This window comes from Anopheles marshallii, chromosome 2 (genome assembly GCF_943734725.1).
Source record: "Anopheles marshallii chromosome 2, idAnoMarsDA_429_01, whole genome shotgun sequence".
In the NCBI taxonomy this organism is placed as follows: Eukaryota; Metazoa; Arthropoda; class Insecta; order Diptera; family Culicidae; genus Anopheles; species Anopheles marshallii.
The window spans coordinates 91,666,043-91,682,802 of record NC_071326.1 but is presented as its reverse complement, the minus strand read 5'-3'; the positions used below and the strand labels follow the sequence as shown (position 1 = coordinate 91,682,802).

Sequence of the window (16,760 nt, the reverse complement as noted above, 5' to 3'; positions counted from 1 at the left end):
TACCCTAAGGGAATTAATAGTAACATAATGAACGGGGTGGAGAAGAGTTTGGGAATCTTCACAGTAGACGGAATGAAACGTAGGGAATGTAAAAATAAAAGAAAACAGTACATAACCATTGTCGAACCTATGAAACAGCCCGCATGTGTTAATGGCCCGTGGTGAGCTTGGCATGTGAATCGATTCTCGGGGAAGATTAGTTTTGCTGTGAATTACTACTAGCATCATCTTCTTGAAAGCATAGTTCCAGTGATCCAAGTTTATTCCAGTATGAAAACAGTAGAATCGTTTTATGTTCATACAAAACGATTCTTTTCATAACGATTAAAATCTTAATCATTATGATTGTAGTTCAATGTGAACGTTGTAGGATAAAAACTCCCAGCTGTTACAAAAAACCCCTTAGAGTAAACCGCATTTTGTAAGCATTAAATAAAATTCTTTACTGTCTTGATGTTACCTTAGGTAACATCTCCTTCCTAAGATTCGTAATCTGATAGGAATCCCTGGAGAATTTCTTTCTGATTTAAGCTCCTTGCGGTATCTCCTCATATCATATCCCTCAATGTATGTACAAGAAACAAGACAAAGGGGAGCAGAAATGTTGGGTTTAAAATGCGTACTACCACCAAATGTCCGAAAATTGAAGTTGTTAACCGTACGTGATTCAAATTGACAGAACTAGACGGCATACATGGTTCAAACCGTACCTCACTATTGACTCGCAAGTTCCTTAGGAGGGTTGTCGTGTTGTGTACCCTTCGATCACACACAGCTACAAAACCCGACACGAGCGTAGGTTCGATCTCGCCCCTATTTGGTACGTAGGGACGTTTGGTAAAGGTTTTGCTTATACCAAACCCTCTCAGAAACCATTCAGAGAGCGAGACGTTTTAACGCTTGAAATATATTTGATTTACGGTAAAAGCTCTGAACAGTTCTTGACCACCGAAATGCCGTGAGGAGCAAAACCTCAGGTGGTGAGACTGAGACGTTGGAACTTACATGGGCATCACGTACTACATCGAACGTTGGTCAGTCAACCGATTAGAGGCTTACCTAACCTTCTGCGTCTTAACTCGTTTGCCACGGAGTGTGATCCTGTTGGCTAAAAGTTGCTGCTGTGCTAATGCTAGAATTCCGTACCTTGCCATGTAGGAAAGTATGTATACCCAGGTGACTTTCGCATTTGTCCTGACTCATTGTTAGAGGTTTCTCGCCCTCACACTCACCTTGTGCCACATAGAGCTCAATAAGGCTGATTTTCCCACGGGCCAAAGGACCGTGTTTGAGATGTGAATACTGGAACAGCATCGTATACCATGTTCGAAAGTCTCATACCGAGACCATTGAGTGACGCGTACGATGAACGGTGATTATCATGCAATAATTCATTGTTGGCATTGCTGCTCAGAAAAGAACCTGCATGAAATTATTTCTGTGCTGGGGCAAAAGTGGTTCCTTTTCCACCAGTTGGTCACTTCAACTCTGAAATTTCCCACAAGCAACTATGGAGCACAATTTTGGATGGCAAAGTCGATGAGCAAGCGCTCTCGTGACGTGCAAGGCGATGGTACTAGGTCGGGGGTATACAGGAGGACTTCTTCAATCAAACGCTTCGGTGGACATCTGCTCCGAGTTGCTGGTAACCGAGCCGGAGGGGTTTTATGTTAAGCAAACACATAAGTTATGCCTTGATTGGACCACATTTTTCAATCACTTCTCGGACGTTGGTTCTTGTTTCTCTAGCAGTAGCAACAGCGACAGCATCGTTCTCGCTTATGTGGAGAAAGCTCCACTCGATGAAAATGGCCGAAATCAATCAACAAGCCTTTCGGGCATTCTTGAAGAAATCAATCAACCCCAAACCAGAGCGTACGGGTAGCTCTTTGGAAGTGGTGGGTAAATTATTGAATAGCTTATTGAGAGGCAATATGCTCCAAACGACAAAAGAGACAACCATGGAGTCCTGAATCTTTCTTGTAGTAAATGATGTAATTTTTTTATATTTGCAATTTACCAATCATGGATAGGATATTTTGTGTACGTTTTTTAATGTTGCCTTATAGTTCTGATACACAAGTTTAAGCTTTTTCAATTTTTTTTTTCTCTTTTTCACTATGGGTGAGCCCGGTAAGGCTTCATTTTAACATGGAAGCATTATGAAATTTTGCGAGAATTGCTGTTCTTTCAAGAAGGAAGGATAGTTTTTTTGCCAGGCAACAACTGAATAAAGTTGTATTTGGCCTGACTGGTTCCTCCCCAATCATATTTTACAAATGACTATGCAGAATGTCTGACATTTTCATAAAAGACAATGACGGTGAATTTATTTCCTAGTGCAACGTGCTTTCTACCGTATCGCCGAGAGTCGGCACTATAAACACTATAAAAAGCATTGCAGCGCGCGGGTGAAGGCAAACTACAGCTTTGCACTATGATTCACTTCCTTGGCAGCTTCTTTGGCAGCTTTGAGATGTCTTTGCTCCATTACTGGTGGCATTTCATTGTCCCTCGTAGAACGGCTGAGAACGGCAGAAAGCGTCCTATGGATGACAACGAAAATTAATCACCGGTAGCCTCAATTCTACTTTCGCTCCGGCGTCTGTCAAGGTTTTGTCAACCAGTACTTAACTCTGCACTTTGGAATTCAATCCTGTCTTCCTGAGGTATGATTCAATATCCGATTCTGCAATAGATGCTGGAACGAATTTGGAACAAATTCTTCCCCTGTCTTGTCGTAATCCAACACTGAAGATAGAAATGGCGTGTGTTTGGTGGGGTACCGACATAAACGACCTTCCGGATAATGATAATCCTTTTGGCAAATATTTGGATTTCTTCTTCTTCTTCTGCAAATATCTACAAACTGGTTACGATTGACTGAATGACCAGGGATATTCCAAAGAACGAAAAGATGCCAGATTATGAAAGAAAAGAAAAAAGCACATCTGGGAAAAAAGCATGCGAAATGGACGGAAATTAATGATCTACCCTTTTTCAGATTGCTTGTAACCTCTGGCTTTCATGTTTTTAGAATTGAATTGAAATACTCCCCTCTTATCTGTACAAAAGACACCTTTAAAACTGTTCTCAGAGCAAAACAATGTTTACGCGGTGATCAGTTCAGCAAGATAATTTTATCATATTTTTCTTATTATTTCTAAAATTGGACTAATTTACCATTTGAATGAATATGCTTCCTTTGGCAGATTAATTTATTCACAATAGAATCAAGCATTTACATGAACATTTTATGCAACCATAACTCACATGGCAAACAACGAAAAGTTGTATTGCTTTCCTCTATTAGAAGTGAAATTGATAATTGCGAGATAGAAACCACTACGCAATCATCGCTCTGTTCAATACGATGACAAAATAAAACAATTGGAAGAAACTAATCACCTTGTCAGGCAATGATGACTTACTAAAGCAGATCTTTCGCTTCCACCTATGTAGGAAAAGCAATCACAAGAAAATCGCTCAGTATCGTCGGCTTTTTTATCAAACTATCATCCCCGATTGCTTCGAATGGTTCACAAACGAGTGCGATCGATTGCCATCGTGTGGGAGAGCGATCCTTTCCAGTCAGAAGCAAAGCAAAAGCCTCTTGAAAAAGGGATTGCTTTCAGAGTAAACATTTGTCGTTCAATTTTCCGTCCGAAAGAAACCAACCAACCCGTACACCAGGTTTGAGGCGTCTAGACAGGGCTATGAAATTTGCATTACCATCGGAATGCGAAAGTTCCCGGAAATGGCAGTAGAAGTACCAGTAACCAACAGAGTGCCTGAGAACTGCAAACAGAGCACTGGGAAATGGAATTGTTTGAACTCGCTAGAACTCGTTTTCTTCCTCTACCAACCTTACAATGCTTCCAGTGACCGTCGGTGGAAGCGAATTTGCACTATTTCTCGAAGAAGTTCGATGGAAAACTATTTTTCACTTTCACACCGCATACGAGCAAACTCGAACGGTTCAAGCGATCATTTGTCATCATTGGTGAGTTGACATTTTTGCCGCATTTTTGTCATCGCTCCTTGAGCTAGCGCAATTTGTGACCCACGGATACAGCGCGTATCTCTTATGAAGAAGTAAAACCCACACAGAAGCAGCGAAAAAATGGCCAACGGTTTTTACTCTTTGTTCTCTCCGCCACATACACAGGCAAGTTGATAGTTTCAATTAATTTAATTAGTTTTACTTTTAATTTCCTTCGTCCCCGGAGCTCGGATAGAGCAACGGATAATCACCACAACCGACACCGCAACATCGACTGTGTGTTGATGTCGCTTACGTGTGTGTTTGTATGGTGACTGCCGGGGGAAAACGGCTTTTCCTCATAAATGCGAAATGCATCCTACCGGAAAACAGCTCGAACGGTTGCGCACAATAATTAAGGCGACATCAGTTATTTTCTCGGGTGCGATTTATCTCTTCAACCCGTGCATCCGTGAGTGTACCCTTAATGGGAATTTGGAGACGTACATTTTCCCAACCGGCCGCTGCTACCAGTCGTTGTACGTGTGCTCGACGAAGAAAAACGCTACCTGTACGTGTGCCTAGTGTATGTGTGTGTGTTCCTCGTGTCTCTGGTAAAAGGATTGGCTTCCGTACGAAAACGAGATTTACGGACTAGAGTAGCACAGGTATAACTGCATCCCTTACGAGCCTTCCGGTGTGCTGCTGCAATGGTAGAGAAATCATTCGAAAGAAGTATTCGCTGATTCGCTGTTTTTTTAAGCTAAAAACCTACATACTCACACCCATACGTACCAGGTGCGCCTTTTGCGTCAAGATCAGCTACCACAAAACGTGTTTAATCTGAAAACACATCACATCTCAAAACGAACTTCCCGGGGTCTTGTTCTTGTTTTCTTGCTGATAAATGCATTGAGGAGATGCGAAATTTTGGAACGTCGACCAACAGAAAGCATAGCGTCTTCCCAGTCACGCTGTTTACTTGTGCAATTTCTTCGGTCCGTTATCGACGCTTTAAAATCTTTACTGTATCCCTCAAATCCAGTAAATTTAATAAAAAGATATATATTCTTTACCTTATGCCTATTATTGCTTTGAGAGGCTGAAACCATTTTCATGAGCTTCCGAATAATGAAGTGTAATCGTCTTTGTTTTATTAATCCTAAAATTCATACAAATGCTTTCACACTAAACTACTCAAGTTTTTGTAAAAAAATAATTTTAGTTTGTAGCAATGCTCAAATGTAACATTGTTTTCGTTCTCTTCTCTGTTTCTCAAATAACTATCAAAACATAATATTCTGGTCTACAATGACAGTCCTATGCGCGGAATAAGATCCCTATGAGTTTTGATATCGGATCTGGCTAGTACAGACCAACTGATAAAAACTATACAGTGTATGGAATATTATTTGCTGTTAATAATCCACAGTTTTCATACGAGAAGATTCCATGGCAAACGATAATGACGATCAAATTATGACATGCAAAAAAGGACGTCGATAGTGAACATGCTACCCTCGTAATAAATTTATGTTTAAACCTCTTCAATTGCTTCATTTGTCCTACGATAAATGATGCGACGAATTTAAACACGCAGCTTATGAGACGTATTCAATCCATCAGCTTACTCACCTACGGTATTTTTTTTTCTTCGCATATGCTTAAAAGCACGTAAAACAATTTGGGGTGGCATTGGAAATAAATTTTTAAAACTGGACAGCCTTAAGTTACTTTTTTTATTGTCCAATACGTGGTTCAGGTACGTAGCATAAAAAATAAAAATACCGGCAGAAAACCGTTCCAATAAATAATTCATGTACGTAATCCGTTCTGTTCTCCCTTCAGCATTGCTGCTCTGATTGCCGGTATACCCGTTGGATGGAGAGCATAGTGGCCCGCCCTCCATCATCAGCATTTTATTGTTTGTAATTTGCTCTCTGTCACGCTTGCCCAGACAAAACTTTTTGTGCAGGGACGTTTCCAGTTGAGACCTGGGGCTAGGTAGACCTCAAACGTCGGCAGAAACTTCGTCACCATTCCCGTGTTATAGGACTCAAGCGGACTCAGCCTTGTTCTCCCGACAGCTAATAGTTGCTAAAAGTTTAACAATCAATTTAATTGGATTTATGGTGTCTCCGGAATGAAATGAGTCCCACTCCAAAGCGCGCAGGCTAACGACAAGTTGTCATTTTTCCCATGAGCTAACCAAAAGGAGATCCATGTCGTTAAAGTTCTTCATTATGGATAGTTGACCAACGGATGGGAGAATTAAAATTAAAAAAAGAGACCAACGGCTACATAATTGTCATCAAGCCGATTGTCCGAAAAAGTTGTCATCTGTTTACGTACCATACTGTCTACACCCTAATGGAAAATGAGGAAACATTCGCTTACCACTCTCCTTGGAAAGCAACAAAAAAGAGAAAGAAATTAGCATTTTTCTGGAACACAGTGAGTGTTTTGCTATCAAAGGTGTGACGCTACCAAGTGCAGGCCACCACCTGGAAAAGTAGCGAGAGAAGTGACGACATTCAATTAGGAATGTTATTCAACGGCATCACGAAAGGGAGAATATTAAGCAGCGACAGCACTGCACCGTAATGGAAATAAGTTCTAAGGACTATTGCTTAAAGTGACAGCTGCATTTAGGCAGCAAAATTAAAAACCAAACCGCGTTGGAAATTGCGGCGAAAAAGAAGAGATAAAACTGTTTTCCTTTGCATCGAAATTAAATAATCCTCAGAGAAACACGGCACGGCATCATGCAACTGACAGAAAATTTAATAATAAAAGTTAGAAGAATTGCGGAATGGTGAGCCAGATGAAATTTATATATTTGTATTAAAAATGATTTCGATAAAAAGATTCAAAACAATATTAGTTTTTTGGCAGGCACTTTACAATTTCCGGAAGCTGAATGCAAGCACCATTGCCCAATAATTCAAAAGCATCATTTATCCTCGTTACTGTTTTATCCATCCTCTACCCACTGTATTCTATTCAACCAAACGACAGACTTTGTCTATTATCAGCAGAGCAAGAAACGAAATCACCTCGAGCTATCGAACTTTTTAAAATCAACAGCCTTGACAAAAACCACAATACTGATGGCCGGAAAATTGATTATCTCCGGGAGAAAAACATCTGCTGCAACTTCCGACCGTCACAACAACCTACTACTCCCGCCGTGTTCGATGATCGAACTTCGAGGGGTTTATTTTCGTTATTTAGATTCCTTTTCAAGTAAGTCCCAGGTTCTTTACAGCCCTGAGGGACAAAACACTTCCTGGTTTGTTTGAACTTCTTTCCACCAAACGGATCGAGCGTTGGGTAAACGTTTTTCCGCCACATGGCGTTCCGCTTTTTTGTGTGTGCGAAAGTAGTTTCAAAACTGAAAAACGAAAGCTTCACTTAAAGTTCACGCTGTTAACCGTGGTAAAGAATAATCTTCAAGCTGAACAGTTTTCATTTGCTATGGGGATACTGTTTTGCAAGGTCCTTTTTGCGTTTCTACTACCCAGTCCCGTTGAAACTTCGATTCGGGATACAAAAAGTCTCTGCAAAGGCTGGCTTGCTGGGTGAATGCTACTGGCTAGAATGAACGCCCGCTGACCGCTTGCAGGGAAGATGATAAATGATGATAATGATAACAAATTGATAACGGTGCGTAAACATTGCCGAATCGTTCCCGGTTCATGTTGCGTTGTACAAAAGGATACTTTTGTCGCCTACCGAATGCATGATGTGCTTTTTTGGTTTGAAAAACCCAAACTTCTACAAACACAGTTGCTGGCAAAAAAGCATTCCAAAAACATCCAGCGGGTGATTTTCCATTTTCTGCGCTAAATGAGAGCAAAGGTTAACCGTGATTGTTGTTCTATTCTGTTCCAATCCTTTTTGGATGACGGTGGCCCCGGACCAGAATCTCGAGGTCATGCACTCCGGGAAACTGCCTGAAGGTATCATAAAACATACACTTAACGCCACACTACACAGGCACAGTTCTACAAACAGTTTGGGCCTGCAGGAATGGCTTCATTTGCACCGCAGGTTCGCAAGTATAAAGCGACAAGATTGGCAAGCAACTGCTGTGCCAACGGCCAATGTTTCAACGTACCTTTACCTCCGGTGGTCAGTACACCGTACTGGTGATGATGATTATAATTGTGGTGTGTTGTGGAATTGAACACTGACGCAATAATGTACATGCTCCAATTGCAGCAAGCTGGACGTGCAGTGTGTGCCATCAGCATCCCGTGAAGGTGGTGATACTGTACGGATCTCTTCATTCAGAGAATTCCGTGCAAGCTTTTACCTCACACTCACATTCGTATAAGCCCTTGGAATGCACAGCTTTACTCTTCCTTGCCAAAAGGCGAACTACAGACGTGTGATTTCACAACGATGACCTATGCAAAGCATGCAACCCGGGGAATGCAACCCAGAACCACAAGACCATTCGTCCGCTGTGATCGCTAACAAGAGCTTAACGAGAGTAATGAAACACGCTATGGAAGTGTGTGACCAAATCGGTCATAATGCCAACCAGGCAACATTGTTAAACACCGAAGGTGTAGAGGGTGGGTAAAATGATTGCTGCGGAGGAACAAGAACAGACAGCAGATTTTCCCTTTGTGAGCTGCGAACTAAAATAGCAACTAAGCTTAATGTTCCACACTCATCGTCCCCTATGGTATGGTATGGTATGGTATGATTTAAACATGGGAGGACGAGAATTAGCCACACTGATATAATATCTCGCCCGTCAATCAAGCTCACTAGCGAAGTGCTATCGTTTTGCGGTTCCGTTTGCATCGATTGATCTTCGCGTCACGCTTGGTGTAAAGTAATTTTCATTTTTGATTGAATATGACGGAAGTTAATTGTTACTTTATGGGGAAGAGCCAGCATCTTCTATCGCAGCCTACGGCTAGAACCCGAAAGTTCCTCGCCAGGACTTTTGGTGCACGTACAAAACCCACTTACTTCCCCAGAGGGCAGGCTACGCTTCCAAAACACGCACGCGAATCGAATGTGCTGACGCAAAGGGAAGCATAGGAAATTATGCCTAACGATAGGAGGAAATCTCCAGACACCAAGCTCAAAGGATCTCGCATCGCTTCGGGGCAGTCAGCGCGCGTACCGAAGGCTTTCAGTTGCAGAGAGAACGTGTTCAGAGTGTTGAGTTGGTGTATGTGCACTGTTGTGCACGTTATCCGGATATCTTTTCCGCCCCGCTTTCCTTGCTGGAACAAAACCAACCCCTGAAGCAATCAGCGTAGTTAGTTCGTGTTTGTGTTTGATTCCGTCCCAGTGCGCATCGAGTCAATACTGCTTGTACTAATACTTGTTTTCGCCGCCTGGCTCTTTGTTTCGTCTACTCTTAGATTGCCTTCATCTGCAGTTGTACCGAGATTCGAAAGATCGCTACAAAAATGGCCAAACAAAGGCATCGCTCTCGCTACAGCATTTTCTCGGCGTGGAGTCAGGCTTCACGCTGGACAAGGAGTCCAACACGATAGCAATCATCTGCCAGGATGTGATCGTCGTCCTGGCATTCGATACCCGCGAAAGACTGATACAATGGCAGGTACGTTCCGACAACTGCGTGTTTGTTATTGTTTGGCAATCGTATAAATTTCCTCTTCTCAATATTGATTTTTTTAGGTAAAAATATCTAACAACCTCGGGGATGATCTCCAGTACCTAGTTCTGGTTTCCTCGGCACCACCGAAAGCGAAACTATCCACCGGTCCCGCCCGTATGCACATCCAGGACCATCGGTTCTGCCTCACCACGGGCGTCCCTCCTCGGTTGACAGGGCTATGGCAAATTGAGCATTTAAGGTGATTACTATTTATTTATTTGTGTGTTTTATGATGACGTTTTTCACTAAGCTGCTTGCATTGAATTTTGTTGCATTCCATGAGCAACGTCGTTGAATTGCATCAAATTTGATCAACGATAACGTTTTCAATAACGATCTTTTCTTTACCTACAGACGATATGGTGTGGTGGACAATCGGTTTTGCTTTGAAGGCGGATCGAGTTGTGGGAAAGGGGAAGGATTGTATGTCTTCGTAACAGATTTGGGCGAAGAGATAACCCATACTTTTAAGCTGGCATCGCAGGGTAAACTTGCCAGTAAAAAACGAGCCACGGCGAGAAAAAATGCAGGTAAGGAGACTTTGCTCTTGTTTTGTTTTCAATTCCCACAAACGATACCTTCTTCGCACATGATGTTAATTTAATTGATTTTTATTTGCGGTTACTCTTATCAGCACTGGACAGTCCACGCAAAGGTGCGGAATCACGCTCGACAAATTACAACGACGAAATATGTACAGTGCATATCGAAAACTCAAGCTGCACTTGTCGGAACTCGTACTGGCCGTCAACCGAATCGCGCGATCTAGACAGTAACTATGGTTGCGGTGATACGGCTTCCGTTTCCGAATGTCATGACAGCATCAACGATTTAGACTCATTTCCAAGGTAAGTAATTTTCTTTGAAGTTTGGATTCTGTTCTGGCCATGGAAGCATGAATGTCCATACAAAAATTTCGTCTGAAAACCCAATCTGAACAATCAATGTTAATGCTCATCATCACATATGCCATAATTTGTCAATTACACAGGAGCACGGTGGCTAATCTTGAGCGTTGTATGAGTTGCATTTCGAAGCTGGGAGCACCATCAATGTCACGGAGCTCCACCATTACGGGAACACCTGGTGCTGTCGCTCCGCTTCCAGCATGGCATATGTTAACCGAGCACAACAATCACATCAACCAAACTCACAAGCTTCCAGCACCACAGCTAGCCCTCGATCGGATGTCCCTTTGCTCACATGGCAGCAGTAACAACTCCGAGTACTCTATCCCCCGACAGACATGTGGTGCAGGCGAATCGAGCTGGTATGAAAAGGCTCCAAGCCAACAGACGGCACTCATCTGCAGTCATCATCTTCGCTCTACGTCCCCTTGCAGTTGCAGCTGTCCCTCGGTACCGTGTCGTCCTCCGAAACCGAGGGACATCTCACTACACATAACGGCTCCCTTGCATACCGCCATTAGCATGTCCAGCGGTAAGGCCCCACAACAGCCACAACATAGTGTCGGTCCGTATGAAAATTACGATGTGCCGAAAACCCCAATCGCTATTGAAGGTTCATCTTCAGCTTGCACACCGGGCGAGAATTACGATACGCCGAAAAAAATACAAGAGTACCTGGCAAAGGAAGGCAAGGATGTAGTGGATGGTGGTAGTAGTTACGGTAACTACGACATGCCGATGTCACTAACTAAAGCAGTATGCAGTTGTCTGTCGGGTAGTAGCAGCGGAGAGGCACCGGTGCAACAGCCATTGAAGGGACTCGACCGAGTAGACTGTACCTGTCATCGTGTGATGTCATGGGCAGATAATTGGATCTCTCTGCCGCTGTGTAAACGTGGAAATGGTATCGAAAACACAACCGTTCAGGTGAACAAGGTAAAGTTGAGCGGTGAGGGTAAGATGCCCGTCATGGATGCCAGTGGTGCTGGTGATGGTGGTGGTGCCATCTATGCGACCGTAGATATGACGAAAAAGATCCGAAAGAAACTGGAGCAGGTGGCGTGTGCGTGTGATGAGCCGCTTGTGACACAGCCACAGGCAAGCGGCCCTAAGCAGCTACCTGCTAGCTGTTACGATAACTACGAAGACGTGGAAATCAAATCTGAGACCGCAGCCAACTACGCGAATCTAGAATTCGAAAGATCTCTAGAGAACTACGAAAATTCCAAAGAGGTTTTGCAACGAGCAGGGCTCTTTCTAGCAGGAACTCCTAGTGATGAGGAAGAACTTCGCGTCTGTCACAAGTGTGGACACCCGAGTGCAAAAACACCTGATACTGAGGAAACTAATCGACCAGAAAGTGGTGAACAAACATCGACTGATGATAAGCAGGAAAACTATATGATGATGGAACCGGGGAACAAAAAGTCCAAATTCCCTGGGTATATTCCAATGACTCCGGCTGCTCCATCAGGCGCCGCTGGCTCCGAAACGATTGACGGAAACGTATCTCCCACTGCTCCTCCGCTTCCCTCAAAATCAGACCTTTTGAAGCAACGCATGAGTCGCATAATGGGTGAAAAATCGGCAAGCAACCCGACCCTATCCGGACCAGCAGTGGATCGCAGTCGAAAACGACTAGACGACGGATCACGCGTTCCGGGCAGTGCGATGCTGCGCGCCACTCTTGCCAGTCCGTATGCCCGCAAGCAGCTCATGGATAGTAGCGACCTGCTACCGACATGTGGTGCAGAAAAGCGACTCTCCCCACGAAAACGTTCGGCTTCTGCGGAATCTTCCCGCTTCTTGGACGCGGAGGGTGAAGAAGTTGAAAGTCCACTTAGTGGGACGGCTTCTCCAAGTACGGAAACGCTACTGCGTAGAACCCCTACTCCAGGCTCAACGACGGCTCTCCGACGATCTTCATCGCCATGCGTACATCAAGAGATGGAGTCCAGTGACAAGACGGCGACAGTGGCCGAACCTGAAGACGACCTGTCTGCTTCGACTAACCCTGCGTCGAGCCAAGCCTCGCAGTCAGTTTACATTCGGCGATCAGAAAGTGTACCCTGTAAGGCTCAGAACCGAGACAGCTCGAGTTCGAATGATTCTGGTGTGTCTACTGGATCGTTACGGCAACGTGGTACCGATTTTACTGACTTTGAGCTTCCACTTACGACCGCCATGTCTGCGAGACGTCATCAACGTCACGTACTACCGACACAAAACTGTGTCCATGCGTCCTTACCACGTCGTTCTAAATCGTTCGATCCATTGCGAGAGTTATCCTTCCAATTTCAAAAAGTACGTGTGCCGGAAAAGAGTACCTCCGCAGAGGCAGAAGTGCCCGTCTGTCCACCCAAAGTTAAAGATACAATGGCAGGTGTTCCTGGAGCACCTTACATCGACTCACGGAGCACCAGTAGTGGCACGTCCGATATGTCCGACTACATCGAGACACTTTCCCTCTCTAGTCACAGTTCCTCCGATACGCCTGAAGGCCTCAGGTAAGCAAAACTAACATTTGTACATCTTTTGCGTCGCGATTCAATAACTCCCCCGTTTTCTGACTTTTTCATTCCAAAAGACACATTCGACAAGCAACTTCAACGCTGAGGCCACGCTCGGGTAAAGAGTACCAGAATATCGATCGCTCGATACTGTCCCTAACCCAAGCAAGTACGGACGTAATCAAAGTACCGGGCACACCGTCCCAATTGCGTGGACTGCTTTCATGTTCGGCCAACTATGCCAACATCACGCCAGTGCCAGAGAATGCCGAATCGCCTAGTCCCGGTTATCAAAGTGGCACCTCACCACAGGACGCACAGGGTCAGCATTTTATGTTTAAGGTAATTATGCTTATATTTCTTTGTTGGTGTTACAAGTATCTGTTGCAACAATCACTTCTAACATTAACTTACTCAAACCTAATATTTTTTATTTACTATATTTATGTAAAATATTATACGATTCTTTACAGAATTCATCATAAAACCAAAAACCGAGACTTTATCACTAAGGTACTGTACAAATAATTTCATTATTTTAAGTAATAAGGACTTATTGGAAAGAGAGTCCTGAAAGATTGATTAATCTTGTAGCAACAAAGCGCAAAAATTAAAGCTAAAAACAAAGAACGACAAAACATAAAAACATTCAATGAAAGCAATAACATTACTAAGCATAAATAATGCTTTAGTAAGCTAGTCTATATACATGGTAAACGGAAACTAGAAAATCAAAAACTCTCCCAATCCCCAACAAATATATTGCGTATGTTAACGGCAGTTGTACAGATTAAGTTGCGTGAAAAAAATGTCACATATTTTCGTTTAAAGGAATTTGCAGCTCCAAACATATTGGGCAAATTCGTCTGCCTAATGTAAAACACATACCAACTTCCTACACATATGCTCCCCTATACTGGATAACTAACGAGCAAAATTCCCCATAAAAAGTTGAAGTTGCGTTGTAAAGACAGAAAACACATAAAAATTGATCGCTTACGACTTCAAGCAAACCCTGGCACAGAACGATGTCAAAGGGAAGTAGAAAACAAAAAGAAATAGAACGGAAAGAAAACACCCGGAAAAGAATGAACTGCAGTTGGCACTGTTGTTTGGCTTCTGGCGGTCCGTGCTGCTGTGTCTGTGTTTGATTGTAATTATTTAACCTTCCGATCCTTGAAGGCATCACTCTTATCTCTTTCTTTTTGGATTACCTGTGCAATGTTTGCAGTTGTGCCGTGAGGACGATATTCCTTTTCCCTATTGTCATCTCACTGCTGCTCAATGATGAAGCGCAAACAATACACTCCAAGAGTTTTAGCTTCCCAAATTTCCGGACAACGGAAGAAGGGACAAAAATGGTACCAAATGGAAACAATGAAGCGTAAGAATTGCTTCCTTGTAAGTAGCTTCTCTCGAAAGAAGCAATAATAAGTTTCCGATGAGCTTAAGTTGCGAACGTCACCAAAAAATGGGGAAAACAAATAGACTAGCTTCATCTAAACGAAGAAATGTTACACTTACGTTGGTAAATAATAGATTTTCCTCATACCTTCGTGACAAAGCTGTCCGTACGGAAGATACAATCAATCGCGATAGATTGCGATAATAATGTATCACAGCGTTTATGATTTTTTTCTCGTAACGTTGGTTACATGTGGTTCCTTCGGCAGGTAAACATATTTTTGTAGATTAAAACAAACATAACACAGTACTTTATGATACTGAAATGCTTTTGCTATCTGTTTGTTCGTATCGAAAAATGGAAGATGGGTTGTGTCTTGACATACTGGATTTTTTTTCAATATTTGAACGTTTTTCTGTTCGCTGACAGCATTTTGTTCAAATATGAGAAACGTGTTTTTTTTTTGTTACACACATATAAGAAGAAAAAAGTAAACTATGACTAACAAAACATGGAAGATGACACATTTTGAAACGGGGTTCATTTGAAGCTGTAAGCGATTGATTCTGTAAATACACATGAATGCAAGCAAACTGACAACAACACAAAAGGGAAGAAAGGAAAACAAACGCATACAATCTCAAAGCTGAAAGAGAAAAACTGACAGAGAAAACATGCCAAAAATAATAACAAAAGTAAAAAGATCTGAAAAAATTATATGTAAACGCATAAACACATATAAGAATATGTAGAAAAAAGAAAAGAACTTGTCACAGTGAACTAATGACAGACGTAGCTCAAGTATGTCAGTTTCATGAAGAAAACGAACGTGCAATGTAGATAAAAGAAATATTCACACTCCACATCTGCGTCATCTCATCTGCTTCGTAAATTATGATCCATCCTTCCGCCCTTCACACTCTTTAAACCACATCATCAAATATTGATTTTCTTACATTAAAGACTAATGATTTTTTATCGGATACTACTCATGAAATGACTGAAATCGCTCATATATTATTCCACCGCACTATTCATAAACATTAAAATGTTTTCTTCCTTTTCTTCACCATCTTTCCACAAGATTCCACATAACCCACTCATTCGCTCGAACCATTAAAAGAAAAGAATATGCCTTAAACTTTATTCCTGTTCGAAGACTACCAAATATGGGTTCAGTTATTCGAAAACCATTCGAGATTCATGCCGAACAATTGTTCATTTTCCTCATCTTCGACGATATTCGGCACCGAAGCGATTTTCTAAGGAGCTCATTTAGAAAAGCAGCAATATACATGTAATATATATCACTCCACCCTTCCTCTCATACTCCAAAACTTCGCTCTCTCAACCTATCACAAACAGTTGCGAAAAATAAAATAACACGTAAATTATCACTCATTTGATGTTACTAGAAAAAGCGAACGGGAAAACTGCTGTAAACCAAAGTTAGCACAATTTTATCAAAACACGAAACAACAAAACTAACAAACTTCCGACCGTTCAAAAATACCAGACACATTAAGCTACTGCTCGACGGCATCCTTACCGAAGTTCCGATGGTGGAATGTAAAATGTTGATTTTTACAAACTTTCACAAGTCCGTACACCGTTTGGAGATCTCGTACATATGTGTTTAAATAATTGCCATGAAAAGTGCAGAATAGAAGACGAACAAAATTGAAAAACAAAACCAACAATAAAATAATAAACATTTCAGACATTGTAGAGCAAACATTTCATGTGCAGTAAAAAGGAAGTTTTACACAAACGCTATCATGCTCTGCCCAGGAGGTATTAAAAGTGGTCCGATTTAAGACCATTGTATATTTCGAGTTCTTTCTTTTTTCTACGAATATATGTACATGTATATTCTATACAGGGAAAACACAGATTAAACAGCACGACACAAAGAGTGAGAAGAAGTGGGAAAATCCATTCAAAATCAAATCTGTAGTCAAATTGGAAGTCAACAGGAGTTTGTATTGCCACGAATATGTCAAGTGTTAAAAAAATTGTAACATGGCGAGACGATTAGAAATAGATGCAATGCATGGTTTAATCCATGGCAAACGAAAGTCTTAGTTTGGATGTACCATTTTTTCTATCCAATTTTACACCAATTTAGAACAGAAGTTGATCAGAAAAAATCACTTTGAAATACCCATCAATGGGAAAAAAGAAATGAGAAGGATAGATTGGAGAGCAACACTGTGTTTAAAGGAAATTGAAGTAGCATTTCAACTCATAAAACAAGTACCATTCTGTTTTTCTAAAGACATTTATGTGTGTGTTGAATTCATGT

General features: G+C 42.0%; 1 protein-coding gene across 1 annotated transcript; it reads left to right on the top strand.

The window, feature by feature from the left end:
• Positions 1-2,120: 2,120 nt before the first annotated feature.
• LOC128718842 (uncharacterized) lies at positions 2,121-14,338 on the top strand. The gene is made up of 9 exons (XM_053812458.1): positions 2,121-2,133; positions 7,507-7,554; positions 9,373-9,575; positions 9,653-9,831; positions 9,987-10,162; positions 10,267-10,480; positions 10,624-13,047; positions 13,128-13,392; positions 14,282-14,338. The coding sequence occupies exons 1-9, from the start codon at positions 2,121-2,123 to the stop codon at positions 14,336-14,338; spliced, it is 3,579 nt and encodes a 1,192-aa protein (XP_053668433.1).
• Positions 14,339-16,760: the final 2,422 nt, after the last annotated feature.